The sequence below is a fragment of the Quercus suber genome, unplaced genomic scaffold (assembly GCF_002906115.3).
Source record: "Quercus suber isolate HL8 unplaced genomic scaffold, Cork oak 2.0 scaffold_75, whole genome shotgun sequence".
In the NCBI taxonomy this organism is placed as follows: domain Eukaryota; kingdom Viridiplantae; phylum Streptophyta; class Magnoliopsida; order Fagales; family Fagaceae; genus Quercus; species Quercus suber.
Window position 1 is genome coordinate 1,372,713 of NW_027069540.1, and position 16,512 is coordinate 1,389,224.

General features: G+C 33.0%; 1 protein-coding gene and 1 pseudogene across 1 annotated transcript; both read right to left on the minus strand.

Moving 5' to 3' along the window:
* Positions 1–344: 344 nt before the first annotated feature.
* On the minus strand, positions 345–5,030 carry LOC112010583 (endoglucanase 14). Its single transcript, XM_065773493.1, has 6 exons — positions 4,833–5,030; positions 3,083–3,496; positions 2,667–2,753; positions 1,963–2,115; positions 1,526–1,807; positions 345–662 (listed from the first exon to the last, which is right to left on the minus strand). The coding sequence occupies exons 1-6, from the start codon at positions 5,028–5,030 to the stop codon at positions 345–347; spliced, it is 1,452 nt and encodes a 483-aa protein (XP_065629565.1).
* A 10,945-nt stretch (positions 5,031–15,975) lies between these two features.
* LOC111998285 (endoglucanase 15-like) overlaps positions 15,976–16,512 on the minus strand; it is a 30,585-nt pseudogene continuing 30,048 nt past the window's right edge.

Sequence of the window (16,512 nt, forward strand, 5' to 3'; positions counted from 1 at the left end):
ACACGCTGCAAATATTTATGGGCTTGATGGATTTCATAGATGCTCCAATTATAATCCCAGAGAAACCAGAAAGAGAAAAATTTTATGCCCTTTGTTTTTTATGAGTGGGCTAAAATTTAACAAACAAAAGAAACAAGCTTCAGACCAATATCTGTAACATCAAAGCAAACCAAACAAAACTACTTATTCTACTTAGCTATCTGCTTAACAAGAAGCAGCAGCAGCAGCTAGCTCCTATCAACCTTTCATTGCTGGACTAATTCCAGCACGAACGTGTTTAATTACAACTTCTTTGTATCCCCATTGACTTAAAAAAGTTGGGCATGTATATATTTGAATGAAGCTTAGGCAATCCGAGCCAAAACGCCAACTAGTGGTGCAATGTTTGCAGTTGCTGTTTCAGCCTGTTGGAAGTTAGATCTTGAGTCCGTGAAGCCATCATTGTCATCCGGGCCACCAACCACTGCACCATCTAACACATTTGGGTTGGGTTCATTCTTGTTGAAATACAACTCAAAGCCCCCTTTGCATGTCACAGGTTCAGGATTCTTCTTGATGGACACAATGGATGCTCCTCTATGATGAAGTTGTTTCGGATAATTTGACCCAAATCCTACCATGTAGCTCATTTTTTGCGGATTTGCACCCAAGATATAATCCACCTAGTAGTGCGAGAGAGAATAAACCAGAAGCCATTAATCAGTACATAGTATAGGAACAACAATAAGGCCTTAGTCCAAAATTAGTATATGGTGCTACAAGGGAGAAAAAAAATTTGTTTGGCCATACTTTTCTGATTAAGACATAAATAGTACCAAGTAACAACATGTGAAATCTTTAGAATTTGGGAAAGAAAGCTAAAGTAAAATAAGTTTTGAATAAAGAAATAATTATTTACATTAAACAGTGTAGATCTTCTCAATGGAATTTAAATTAGTGATCTCTGATTATGAGACGTAATCTTAATTTGATTGTGCTATTCCTCAAGATTAATATAAGTATTATTTCTTAATTTATCTTTTGAACAAAGTTTCTATCCAAACTAGTTTGGAGAGAAAATTTTCAAACTTTTCATGTATCTTTTTTTTTTAGTTTTTTCTTTTAATTTTGAAAATTTGATTATTGAAATTCATGTTACTTATGTTCTTAACATGCATATGAAATTTCGTTCAAATTGGATATTATTTACTATTTGATCAATAAACTTATTTTTTATACACAATTTTAGATCATAAAAATTTGAAATTTTAACATTTGTTTGATGAGATGGCAATTAATATTTGATCTTCTTGAAATTTTACATGCATGAATAATATAATAAGAACATGCAATATAAAGATATATGAAAAGTTTGTTGAGTTTTTCTCTAAATTAATTTGGAGCGAAACTTTGTTCTTATCTTTTTAAGGTTAAATAAGCAAAATAGTTGAAAACACAACACATTTATATATAATTTTTTCCCATAGACACTTAAATCACCAACATATTTAGTTTTTTCTGAAGTGGGAAAACAATATTGTAGTACCTGTGATTTGGCCAAGGCAATTAGTTCATCGGGCTGTACCATGCCACCGAGACATTGGATCGAAGCCTTCTTTCCAGTCAGATATTGAGAATATGCAGTGGCAATGAATGTAGCAGAGGTGGTGTATTGAAGGTTATTAGATGGTAGAAACCACAACAAACCCCCAGGTGACTTCTTAACATTACTATTGCCTTTCTGTGCACAAGAGCATATGAACTGCTCTGCCTGGCTCTTGTACTGGCTCCATATGCCTGAATACCCCACCTTCCCCTCCAAAACAAGCTACACACCAAATATATATATGCCTCATGTTAGCTCCCATTCTTAATTCACGTGAAACTTTATGAAATGGTGATACATATCGTTCTTTCTCCAAATAAAAAGATTGCAATTGGTAAGAGTGGTATTCCTATATATATATATATATATATAAGTACCTTTGAAACTAGGACTTGTGCTCCAACATATTTGTCATCCCAGGAAAAGGTGGTTCTGGTTCCACCGGTATTCGATGATCCTCCAAGGAAATCTAGGTAGGTTTTCTCGTCGGTGGCACGATGAAGCCATGCTGCAGCCCATAACAATTCATCCTGTTAGAAAACAGACATGGTTAGTTCATATACAAAAATTCAACTACCATATCTGAAATAAAATATTCAAGTTTCTAAATTTTAGGTGCAGTATCCTAGGTGGAGTTCATTAGTCTATCTAATTTAATTCAAACATAGTTGTATTGAACAATGAAACACAAATAATGATTTCTTTTTCAAATAAAATTAAAAGTAATGTACATATTATTAAATTTAATTGAAGGAGAGAAAATTGGACCCTAAAAGTTTAGAAAAATGCTACGTGCATAACATTTTTACAACACTTTTATAACAAATTTTAAGTGGTTGTTATTGATGGGCCAAAAAGTAATTCATATGGTAGATTTAAATTAGAACCAATAATAGTTTATTACTTATAATTTGTTATGAAAATATTGTGAATATAGCATTTCTCAAAAGTTTATGATAGAAAGATCATAAAATGTTAGTTGAACTAAAAAACATTGACAATTCAAGTTCCAATTAATTACGTTCTTATAAGAAACTATTTCTACATGGCTAGAGCCAAACTCCTTTATACTACTACGTACCTCAAATCCGCTACTGCTGTAGAAATTTCCTGCTTGAGGAATGCTGCTTTGGTACACTCCCTGGTGATTGCGTGCAAAGTCAAAGAGCTGCAACCATGTATAATGCTATATGTATTAGCATGTATGTAACAATGAAAGTTTTCTTTTACAAATAAAAAACATGGGTACTTTAGGTTAAAATAAAAGAATAACTACAATATTAACAATAATAAATTGTGAAAAAATTCTAAAACCACATAAAACATCATAACTTTTGCCACAACTATCTACATAATCAACTATGAGTGGTAGAGAGAAAATTATAGGTACATGACACATAGTTAATCACAATTTACAATGTAAGGTAGATTCGGGGAAAGTTGTGGAGTTTTACAAGATGCTAGAATTACTCTAAAGATGTAAACAGGAAACTTAACCTGTTTTGCGTGTTCTAAAAGCTGGGATGCATATTTGGGATTTGATGGCTTGAAAGCAATAGAAGCTGCGGCGAAAGCAGCAGCAGTTTCAGCAGCAAGATCAGATCCTGGATGTTCCTCATCAATCTTAAAAGTTGTTCTTGGGGTAGTCATGTCTTCTGGTCTTTGCCAACATGAATGATCAGAATCACCATCACCAACTTGAGCATATAGAACGTTTGGTTCAGGATGGGCTTTGATCAAGTAATCTGTGCCCCACTTGATGGCATCTAGTGCATTTGAAAGCTCTTTCTTGGCCTCCAGTTGAGCTTGGAACTCGATTGTGCTCCATGAAAGCATTGTTATTGTGAATGCAAATGGGAAACCAAACTTTACGTTGTCCCCAGCATCGTAATATCCTCCCACAAGATCAACCTATATATATTGTGTGAAAATGTAAAGAACATATATTCATTCTTGTACTCAATTGAAACATATAGAAAACATTCACTTAATTAAACTATTTAACAAATTGATTACCATGTACTATGTGTTAACAAAATATATTTATATATTGTGTGAAAATGTAAAGAACATATATTCATTCTTGTACTCAATTGAAACATATAGAAAACATTCACTTAATTAAACTATTTAACAAATTGATTACCATGTACTATGTGTTAACAAAATATATATCTAAAAAGGAATTGAAATGGAAGAATATAAGTTTGGACATTTTTTTAATCGTTTCTAGTATGGACAATTATTCTCTCACACTCCTTGGTGTACATCACCCACGCATCATTCATTCCAATAGTGTATGATATTATAGATATTGTGTGTATGAAATGTATAATAATGTGTGAAATTATATTTTCCATTCTAGAATTTGATTTGTCAATAATTCATTTTGGGCTTACAAAATTTCATATAATTCAAAATAACTATATTCTCCATCAAAATAGTTCAAAATGTATTAAAAAAAAGGAAAAAAAAGAAAAAGAAAAAAGAAGAAGCTATATTTCATACCATTCAAAATTATTATACTCTTCATTCAAAATAGTTCAAAATGTTAATTAGGTTTTGTTAACAAATGTCTTTAGAGTATTTGTTAATGGGTCATTTTAAGAAATTTTTTATACAACTTTTATGGAAAATATATAAAAAATTTTTTTTTAATTAATTAACTTTTTTTCTATAAAAAAATTTCTAAAAAAATTTCATAATATCCTAAAAATCAATTACCACTTTGATACCGCTTATTATCTCTATTTTTTGGGTTAACAAAGAATCTTTTCAATTCATTATTATCAATTTATCTTTTCCGTACTTAGAATCGGAGAGAGGCCCTGCTTTTGAGCGAGTTTGTTTTCCAAAAAATAAAAGCTGAAAACAAGCTCTCTAAAACAAAACTGGGATTTTTCATTGATCAACTTTAGTTTTCCTTTGAACAGCTTATTTTTATGCCACCAAATGCACTAAAACTTAAAAAAAAAAATAAAAAATAAAAAAAATAAACGTATTCTCTTGAAACAAACGGAGAAAAACATATGCATATGAAAAATGAAAATTAAAGAATTTAAAAACTGGTAACATAGCACCAGAGTTTTCCACCAAACAAGTAGAAATATAGAGAAAAGAGCACACTCATAATTGAATTACGAACTTTCAAAATGGCAGTATGGCACCCCATGCATAACAGCATAAAAAAAGAAGAAGACAAGTATGCATAAAAAAAAAAATAATAATGAAGTTGAGATTATCTTACTCCTGCATCGCTACCATCTTTAAGCGCAGAATCTCCACGCCATTGCACTCTTTGGTTAGATGGCAATTTTCCTGAACGTTGGCCCTCATAAAACAACAAAGACTTTGTCAGAGCTTCACCATATTCAAGTGAAGCAACTCCATGAGCCAATAAAATGATACACAGGCTAACCAAACTAAAGACTTTGATTGAAGACATTGCTCTTTGATGTATAATAGTGTGAAGAATAATGCCTATAGCTAGAAGATAATAATTTTCCTCCGATAACTGGGAATTTTTTTTTTGAAGGCTTTTTGAAGGCGGGAATTTATAGAGTTATCAATATAGTATTCGTTCAGAGACAATGGGCCGCTTTTTACTTCTTTTCTATAATAGACCCGTAATTGTAGATCTGGGGGTCCCAACATTTTGGAAGAGAATTAATGAACATTCCCGTATAGGAAGATTTAGAAAATGTATTTTCTTAGAAGGGTAATTCTATGATACCATACTTTTTTGTTTGGGTATAGTATCTACCCAAATCTTAGTTGTTAATTTAATGTTGTTACTTGTTATCTACTAAAAAAAAAAAATTTGGCTTACCTCTAATACTTTTTTAATTGGACATCTCCTGTTATTTTAAATATATAATGATAAGTAGTAGTGAATTTTAATCTCCATATTTTATTTAGTTAGTGGTTGATATGACAATTTCTTAATAATACAAAAAGAGATTTCAGTTAAAAAAAATACTGGAGGTAAGTCACACTCAAAAATAATACCGATTCTTAAAAAAGAAGGGTATTGTAAAATTTTCCATTTACAAAATATATAATATATTCTTCATCTTTTTTGTGTAAATAGTTCAAATGATTGATATGAATGAGTAATGAATTGGTTAGAGATTGAGGGTTTTATTTTATTTTATTTTATTTTTGGAAAGAATCACACATTGTTGTTTAGATTAATGAACGTGTGATTTTTATAGGCAAGATTTAGGTAAATTCTTTAGGTTAGTTTTATTAATCTAATTATTTAATCAACATATTTTGATTTTTTGTAATTTTTTCTTCAAATGTTGCCACATAATTTTTTGAAAAAGAACATTTTTCACGTTATCAGATTATAAATAATTATATAAAATTTGGCTTTTAGAATGATTCAATATAAATAGTTTTAAACTATGTTAGGTTATAAGCTAATTTATTTTGGATAATTCTATAATTATAATAACAATATTGAAGATGTTAAAAGTACTATAAGTTTTATTGTAAGGGTATATTTGGTAGATTGTAATAGGCACTATAATATAATAATTATTTCTTATTAGGTGTAATAATTTCTAAAACAAATATATTTTCAAATAAACAAATTTTCCATATATAGATAAAAATTATAAAACAAAAAAAAAAAAACAAAATAACCCATCCCTCTCTCTCAAGTTAAAAAAAAATATATATATATATATATATTATTTTTAAAGAAATATAATTGTATAAGTAAAATATTTTCTAAAATAAATTTTAAGTTTTATTATAATGTTACAACTCAATCAAACTTAAGAATAGATTTTTATTATAACATATTTTATTTCTAGTAATAAAAATTATCATTCATGTTATAATACTTATTCAGTGTGTCAAACATGCCCTAAGGACATGTTTGGTAGGGGTGTGCGCAGTTTGGTCGGTGCGAGACCCTCTCGGAAGTAGTTGAAGATCTCAATATGAAATCCCGGGCTAATTGATTCTTCTTCAACTCTATCTGTCAATGGGGAGATCGGATGACGGACTCCATGGATCGAGCGTTTTCCTTTCTCCTACTATTAAAGTGGGGTGGTTGGGCTCACATCTACAATTTACTACTACTGTTCATTAAGAATAAGAATGCTACGCAGAGCTTTCAACATTCGCTATGCTACGCACTACGCGGCTCTATTCATTCCATCATTCAATACACACGGAGAAGAGAAGAGGGAAAGACTGCCAAATCTATCGTTGAACCGATAGGAATTAGTTTCCTCATAAACAGAACAGATGCACACTACCAAGGGTTAGTTTTCCGACTTATAGCGGTGCGGTTTCATTAGTTTGAAGTGTGTGTGTGTATATATATTATAACAAATTCACCCAAATTGAGGCAGTCTTGAGCTTTACCAAGTTACTCACGAACTGAACTTGATTAAAGTAGACTTAGCTTAATAATATCAAAACTCAATCAAGTTTAGCTCGTCTTATTTACTGAATAGATGCAATTGTTATAAAAATATACACTGACATTGATATTCTTGTCCACTTAACTATATGATGCCTCCAAGTTTATGGTAAAGACAGTTCTTTGTCGTTATCTATTGTGGCTTATCTGAAGAAATTTAAATAGAGAACAAAGGATAATTTATGGATTAGTTTGAGGTTTTTCAGCCTCCTTAAAAGATAAAATTTGGATGATAATATCTGATATCTTTTATTTTGATAAGCACTGAATTTACACAAGTAGATATGAACAATCCAAAACATAAAATTCGGACCACTAAACACAACGTGATCCTCTAGGGCTCCAACTCCTAAAATTTAGAACCAAATAATAACAAAACTCCAACTCCTAAAAACTAAAACAAAACAACAACTCCTCCATTGTATTCACATTTGGTATATTATAATAGGCATTGTAATGTTATTCCGATGGTTTAGCTAATTTTTATTATAATTTGATTATGTTTTTATTACAAGTAATAGTCATTCCTTATGAATAGCTATTCATTAAAATGAGGAATAACTATTTCTCTATAAAAAGATTGTAATAGTTACTCTTTAGTAAGTGTAAAATTTCTAAAATTAGGGCATGTTTGATACATTGAATGAGGATTACGATAGGAATCGTAATCTTCATTACTGAGAATAAAATATGTTGTAATGGAATAATTAAACTTATTCATAAGTTTGGTTGTCAGTTGTAAAATTAGAATAAAATTTAAGATTTTTTTTAGAAAATATCTCACTCATAAAATTATTTTATCCTTTTTTCTATTTTAGGCAGAGAATGATGTTGAACGAGTTCTAGCTTTGGAGCCGTGATCTTTTGATAAACACTTGGTCATGTTTTTGTCATGTTCGAGATGCATGGGCTACCCATATATAGGCTTAATGTAGAAACAACTATTGAACTCGAAAGATCGGTAAGAAAGGTAATAAAAGGAAGATCTAATTGGGGGTGACTTTTTATGAGGAAGGGTGGAAATTGACATTTCCACACCTCTTAGCCCAAGTCAAAAGGTCCTCTTGAATCAAGATAAGGAAGTTTGGGTCTCCTTCAAGTATGAAAAATTTCCACACTTTTTTTACTGGTGTGGTATGATTTCGCATGATGATAAGGAGTCCGACATTTGGTTTGCAAGCAAGGGTTGTTGTCCCTCGATCAATAGGGTTACGGAGCTTGGCTATGTGCCTTTTATCTCTCTACAGGGCTGATTTCTATTACCTCCTCCTAACTTCTTTGTACTTCTAACCAACTCATTAAAATTCCCAAAACATTACCAGGAAACTTCATTCAATTTTTAAGCTGAAAAATCAAATTCCAATATTCAAACTGATATGCATGAAATATATATAATAAAGTACCGTCATATTTGTATCTTTAGCCTCATTATTATGTTAATTTGTGACTGATTATAATCTATATCTTTATTTTATAGGTTATAAAGGTTTTACATGCTAGTGGGCTTTATTTGAGACAAAATGATAGATCGTAATTTAAGTGGGCTAAACCCAAATCAAACTTGAAAACCTACAAGATTAAAATGGAATTAAATGAGCGGATTTGTGTAAAAAAGAAGGCTAATGGACTTTACTTTTACAATGGCTATAATGAAGTCAAAGTAAGATCCAATTAAATTTAAGTCCAATTGGAGCAAGAAATGAAAGAAAATTTGCACCAAATCCAAGTCTAATTAGGAGTAGGATTCCAGTCTGCACACTAGTTAGTATTTTGGACATAACTTTTGGCTCAGATGTCCAATTAAGATGATTCAAGTTTGGACGGAAAGCTAACTTAAAAGGCTACACAACTTTTTAGTTTATCCAAAGTCCAAATTTTGACGTTAAAGGGACCAAAAATGTTGGTTAGGTGAAACTTGAAAACTTGAGAAAATTCTAGTTGTAATAGGATTACTTGACCTATTTAAAGGCTCTTTAGGGTAGGACTACTGGGGCTAGAGCGCACAACATAAAATAGGAGCAAGAGGGCAGTGCCACATTTGGTTTCCTATATTACTTTTCTCTAGCATTGTGACTTCTTTCTTTCATTCTAATTTTGTTTTATTTGTCTAGTTTAATATTGCTTAGTATTTTATTTTTGTGTTTTATTTCAATTACTACGAGTAGCTAAATTTTCAATTAAGGTTGAGGATAAAACCTTGTTAAGAATTATTAGTATTATTTATGTGATTTGATTTTTCCCATAGTAGTTGTTCTTTAATAATTTAAATTGTTCTTGCTTCATCTCAATTGACTCAGATAGAATTTTTAATATGAGTTTAATTATGTTTTTCTCATGATTTTGGATTTATCTTAATTAATTGAATTCTTGGTTAATAATTGCTTGATTTTAAAGTTGGATATCGATCTCTTGTGAGTTGTTTGTCAACGGATGCAATTGATGATTTGATTTTATAAGTACTAGAAAGCAAAGATGAGCATGCTTTAGATTTTGAAAATAGGGAGTTTAATGAGAATATCTTCCATGGTAGCAAGATTGAATTCTAGATATCATGTAGTGGGTTGGAAAAAATTAATGATCATGAATATATGCTGATATTAATTAACAAGGTGGATTCCGAAACTTAATTCCTTTCTCTTGATTGTTTACATCTTGTTTACTGCTTTATATCATATCTTTGCTTTGTTTAATTATCTGCTTAGTGTATTAATTTCAAAAATATAATTTTTGAAATTAAAAAAGATTAGGATTAATTTGGTTAAGGTTTAATTAATTTTCTTACATTCATACAAGTTCTTTTGTGGATTTGACCTCGTTCTTGTCAAACTATACTTTAGTATGGTTCGTGTACTTGTGAGCACTTTAAAATTTCACTACACAAACCTTTTGTGAGTAACTGGTTCTCCATAAAAACCCGCAAATCTCTAAGCATTGTCTTTTCCTATATTAATAATCGCATCAATGTGGTTCTATGAGCAAGTATCAATGTGCAAATCAATTGAATCTCTCCAATATAAAGCTAAACCTCCAAAATAATTTGGGCCACATGACTTGCCCATGGTTTTTAAGCAGCTTATGAACTTATTTATAAATTTACACAATTCAATCTCGAGTCTCATGTTCAAGAGCTTATTTATGAAAACATTCTCATATTTAAGCTTAATTCGTTCAATAGTCAAGCCTAAGGTTATGTTTGGTTTGAGGAAAGTAGGAGGAAAATGACTAAATATGAGAGAAAGGAGAAAAATCTCTTGTTTGGTTGAGATGAATAGAGTAGGGGAAAGGAAAAGGGAGGCATTTGTTTTCTTCCATGGCTGACCAATTTCTTTCCTCCCAATTTGGGAGGAAAAGGAGAGAGAAGAAAGAGTTTTAGAGGTGGGGCCCACTAACACTTTAATGGAATACTTATTTCCTTTCTCTGCTCTTCTCCTTGTCTTTTTTTTTTTTTTTCCTTTCTATTGTGTTTTCCAAGTGCAAAGTAAATTTGGGCTTGAGCTTTGGTTGGTTTACTAAAAAAACAAATATGAACTAATGTTTTCTAGAACTAAGCTCTTACTAGTCATAAATAGTTTGATTTATTTAACCATACTTGCTCCCAAAAGTGAAAGAATACTCATTTCTTAATGAAATGGAGATTAAATACTGAATTTGTCCCTATTTTTAGAAAACAAATAGAGGTAAAGGGTATAATGGTGAAATTATGGGTAAATTTGAAAAAATACCATAAACCATGTTCTTGCACTTTACACCTCAAACTATGAAAATTGCAATCACCACCTTAATTATAACAATTCTTGCAAATACACAACCATTCAACTAATTGTTAAACAAAATTTACTAATGTACTCCATAGTCCATCCAAGCAACTAAAAAATGTAAAATAACCTTAAGATTTTTTTCAAACGGATACAGTATCCATTAATTTTTCATTAGTTACATTATTTAATTATCTAAAAATTCTCTCTCTCTTAATTCCAATTGAGAATGTGTGCTTAATGCTTGAGCACAGAGAACTAATCACGAGTAAAAAAAAAATATTGTCCATTTGTTGAATCACTTCCAAAACTTAATTGGCCTGAGTTCTCCGTGTAGGTCTTGATTGGTCACCATCAATGCAAAATCTTTGAAGGGGGAAGGGTACATTTTCTTAAATAAATAAAAAAGGGCAGGGTGTTGGGCTTTGTGGAGCCTAGTTTATTTTTAGCCCGTTTTGTAGCCCATTGTAATCCTGTGCGCAGGATATAAAAGCCACTTTTGTGATTAGGGTTTGATAACTGTTGTTGTGTTTTTAGAGAGAGAGAAAAACACTGTAGCCGCACTTTATATTTTTTCCCTGATAATAGTAAAATTTCTGCAACTCCGTGGACATAAGCAAATTGCCAAACCACATAAATATTGTCTTGTGCGTGTGATTATTTTTCTTTGACGTGTGTTTTCTCTATTTTTTTTTGTTTCTCACAGGTTGAAATTTAGGTTGAATTCCGAACAACTGGTATCAGAGCCTAGGGTTAGGTTTGAGTGGGAGCGATGGCAGAGAATGCATCACTAGCACAACATCTGAACGAATTTAACACTATCACAAATCAATTGTCATCTGTAGAAATTGATTTTGATGATGAGATTCGTGCTTTGATCGTCGTGGCTTCTTTGCCAAACAGTTGGGAGGCAATGAGGATGGCAGTAAGTAATTCTACAGGAAAAGAAAAGCTCAAGTACAATGATATTCGAGATTTAATTCTGGCTGAGGAGATTCGCAGAAGAGATGGAGGTGAAACCTCAGGATCTGGTTCTGCCCTAAACCTTGAGATAAGAGGCAGATGTAATAATAGAAATTCAAATCGGGGCAGATCAAAATCCAGAAATACTAATCGGAACAAAAGTAAATCTAGATCAGGCCAACAAGTACAATGTTGGAATTGTGGGAAAACAGGCCACTTTAGGAACCAATGCAAAAATCCTAAGAAGAAGAATGAAGATGATTCTGATAATACTATAATAGAAGAGGTACATGATGCATTACTTCTTGCAGTAGACAGTCCACTTGATGATTGGGTTTTGGACTCAGGAGCTTCGTTTCATACCACTCCACACCGAGAAATCATACAGAATTATGTTGTAGGTGATTTTGGTAAGGTGTATTTGGCTGATGGTTCAGCCTTGGATGTTGTAGGTATGGGAGACGTCCAGATATTGTTGCCCAATGGATCTGTTTGGTTACTAGAGAAGGTTCGACATATTCCTGACTTGAGGAGGAATCTGATTTCTGTTGGACAACTTGATGATGAAGGGCATGCAATACTATTTGTTGGTGGTACTTGGAAGGTTACAAAGGGAGCTAGAGTATTGGCTCATGGAAAGAAGACTGACACTCTCTATATGACCTCAAGCCCAAGAGACACAGTTGCAGTTGCTGAAGCAAGTACTGATACAAGCCTATGGCACCACAGACTTGGTCACATGAGTGAGAAAGGGATGAAGATGATGCTGTCAAAAGGAAAACTACCAGAATTAAAGTCCATCGATTTTGATATGTGTGAAAGCTGCATCTTAGGAAAGCAGAAAAATATGTGCTTCTTGAAAACTAGCAGAACATCGAAGGCTGAAAAATTGGAGTTAGTACACACTGATTTGTGGGGGCCTTCTTGCATCCCTTGGAGGTTCAAGGTACTACATCACTTTCATTGATGACTCAAGTACAAAGGTATGGGTTTGTTTTCTGAAAAATAAATCTGATGTATTTGAAACTTTTAAGAAGTGGAAGGCCATGGTTGAGACAGAATAGGTTTAAAACTAAAATGTTTAAGGTCCGATAATGGAGGAGAGTACATAGATGGAGGGTTCAGTGAGTATTGTGCTGCACAAGGAATTAGGATGGAAAAGACCATTCCTGGGACACCATAGCAGAATGGTGTGGCTGAGCACATGAACAGAACTCCCAATGAGCGTGTTAGGAGTATGAGGTTGCACGCTGGACTACCAAAAACTTTTTGGGCTGATGCTATTAGCACTGTAGCTTACCTGATAAATCGAAGGCCATCAGTTCCCATGGAGTTCAAACTTCCTGAGAAGGTTTGGAGCGGTAAAGAAGTAAAGTTTTCACATTTAAAAGTTTTTGGTTGTGTTTCTTATATTCATATTGATTCTAATGCTTGTAGTAAACTTGATGCAAAGTCTAAAATATATTTTTTCATTGGCTATGGTGATGAGAAATTTGGCTATAGATTTTGGGATGAACAAAATAGGAAAATCATCAGAAGTAGAAATGTGATATTTAATGAACAAGTTATGTACAAGGACAGGTCAACTGTAGTGTCAGATGTTACAGAGATAGATCAAAAGAAATTAGAGTTTGTAAACTTAGATGAATTGACTGAAAGTACTGTCCAGAAAAAGGGTGAAGAATATAAGAAGAATGTAGATTCACAGATAGATTAGAGTACACCTATAGTTGAAGTCCGCAGATCTTCCAGGAACATTAAACCTCCACAGCGTTATTCACCCGTTTTAAATTATCTCCTGTTGACTGATGGTGGTGAGCCAGAGTGTTATAATGAAGCCTTGCAAGATGAAAATTCAAGCAAGTGGGAGTTAGCCATGAAGGATGAGATGGATTCCTTGTTGGGGAATCAGACATGGGAACTGACTGAATTGCCAATAGGAAAGAAGGCTTTGCATAACAAGTGGGTATACAGAATAAAGAATAAGCATGATGGTAGCAAACGTTACAAGGCCAGATTAGTTGTTAAAGGGTTCCAGCAGAAGAAAGGCATTGACCACACAAAGATATTTTCTCCAATTGTGAAGATGTCAACAATTAGACTGGTGCTGGGAATGATGGCTACAGAGAACTTACATCTTGAGCAGTTAGATGTGAAGACAGCATTCCTTCATGGTGACTTGGAGGAAGATCTTTACATGATTTAGCCAGAAGGGTTCATTGTTCAGGTACAAGAGAATCTAGCCTGCAAACTGAGAAAGAGCTTGTATGGCCTAAAACAAGCTCCTAAATAGTGGTACAAGAAATTTGACAGTTTTATGCATAGAATTGGGTTCAAGAGATGTAAAGCTGATTACTGTTGTTATGTTAAGTTTTTTGACAATTCTTACATCATATTACTATTGTATGTTGATGATATGCTTATTGCAGGGTCTTGCATTGAGGAGATTAATAATTTGAAGAAGCAATTGTCAAAACAGTTTGTAATGAAGGATTTGGGAGCTGCAAAGCAAATCCTTGGTATGAGAATCATTAGAGACAAGACTAATGGTACATTGAAGCTTTCACAGTCAGAGTATGTGAAGAAAGTTCTCAGCAGGTTCAACATGAATAAAGCTAAACCAATGAGCACACCCTTAGGTAGTCATTTCAAATTAAGTAAAGAACAGTTACCGAAGACAGAAGAAGAAAGGGACCGTATGAGCAAGGTGCCCTATGCCTCAGCTATTGGCAGCTTGATGTATGTTATGGTGTGTACAAGGCCAAACATTGTACATGCAGTGGGAGTTGTGAGTAGATTCATGAGTAGGCCTGAAAAGCAGCATTGGGAGGCAATCAAGTGGATTCTGAGACATTTGAAGGGTTCATCAAATACATATATTTGCTTCACATGTGCAAGTTTGAAACTACAGGGTTATGTAGATGCTGATTTTGCTGACGATATTGATAGTAGAAAGAGTACTACTGGGTTTGTATTTACTTTGGGTGGTACAGCTATATCATGGGTTTCAAATCTGCAAAAGATTGTTACTTTGTCAACTACAGAAGCTGAGTATGTTGCAGCAACTGAAGCTGGAAATGAGATGATTTGGCTACATGGTTTCTTAGATGAATTGGGTAAGAAGCAAGAGATGGGCATTCTACACAGTGACAGTCAGAGTGCAATTTTTCTTGTTAAAAATTTGGCGTTTCATTCAAAGTCGAAACATATACAAACAAAATACTATTTTATCTGGTACCTTGTTGAAGATAAGCTCGTAATACTTGAGAAGATATGTGGATCTAAGAACCCGGCAGACATGTTGACTAAGGGTGTCACTATTGAGAAGCTGAAGCTATGTGCAGCTTCAGTTGGCCTTCTAGCTTGAGGATAGGAGGATGAGTTGCAGGGATGAGGGATTGCTTTTAGAGGATAACGGCTGATGTCGGTAATTGAACTAGTCTACAAGTGGGAGATTTGTTGGGCTTTGTGGAGCCTAGTTTATTTTTAGCCCATTTTGTAGCCCATTATAATCCTATGCGCAAGATATAAAAGCCACTTTTGTGATTAGGGTTTGATAACTGTTGTTGTGTTTTTAGAGAGAGAGAGAAAAAAAAAACACTGTAGCCGCACTTTGTATTTTTTCCCTGATAATAGTAAAATCCCTGCAACTCCGTGGACGTAGGCAAATTGCCGAACCACATAAATACTGTCTTGTGCGTGTGATTACTTTTCTTTGACGTGTGTTTTCTCTATTTTTTTTGTTTCTCACAGGTTGGAATTTAGGTTGAATTCCCAACACAGGGGAGTGAAGTGGTGAGAATCCATCTAATCATTACTTTTCAGAAATAAATGATTTTAATAATCCTGAAATCTCAAAAGAAATCTATATAGAATTCAATTAATGATGTCTGGAAATCCCAAATCCATGTCACATATCAAAAAGAGAAATTTAGACAACATATATCATTCACTATTGTAAACAAGTTGCAAGCTACAAACGGCTATAATATAAAAGCAAACTAGACTAATAACCAATTAGTAATCTGTAGAACAAAAACTAGCAGAAACCGACTCCTATCAAGCATTCGTTGGCCATGGACTAATTCCAAGACCAACAACACTATATTATATGTGCATTCATCTAAAACTAAAAATGTTTGTCAGCTATAATGTATATTTGAAACTTAATTAGGCAAATCAAGCCAAAACACCCACTAGTGATGTGTCAGTAACAGTGGCTGGTTCAGTCGTTAGTAGTTAGATCTTAAGTCATTGAAGTTATCATTCTCATCGAGGCCATTAACCACTGCACCATCCAACATATTTCGATTGGGTTCACTCGAGTTGATATGCAAAAAGCCTCCATTGCATGTCACAAGTTCAGGATTGTTCTTGATGGACACAATGGACGCACCTCTATGATATATGAACTTGTTTCACATAATTTGATCCAAATCCTACCATGCATGTAGCTTAATTTTTTCGAATCTGAACCCAATATATAATTCACCTAGTAGTGAGAGACAAAGAATACACAAAAACCAACTGATCAGTAAGTAGTACTACATTGAAAGGAAAAAAAAAAACATGTTTTTAATAGTGTGCACGTCTATGCATGTAACCTATTTCAAGTTTTAAATGTTAACATAAAAAAATGGGGTGTGTTCCTACCCCTTCATGTGAGAGGGAGCACTGCTCCTGGAGTACTCAATAAATTTCAAAAAAAAAAAAAAGTGGTTATGGCACATGAAATTATAAACATTAGGTAACAAGTGCGAAAGTGTGAA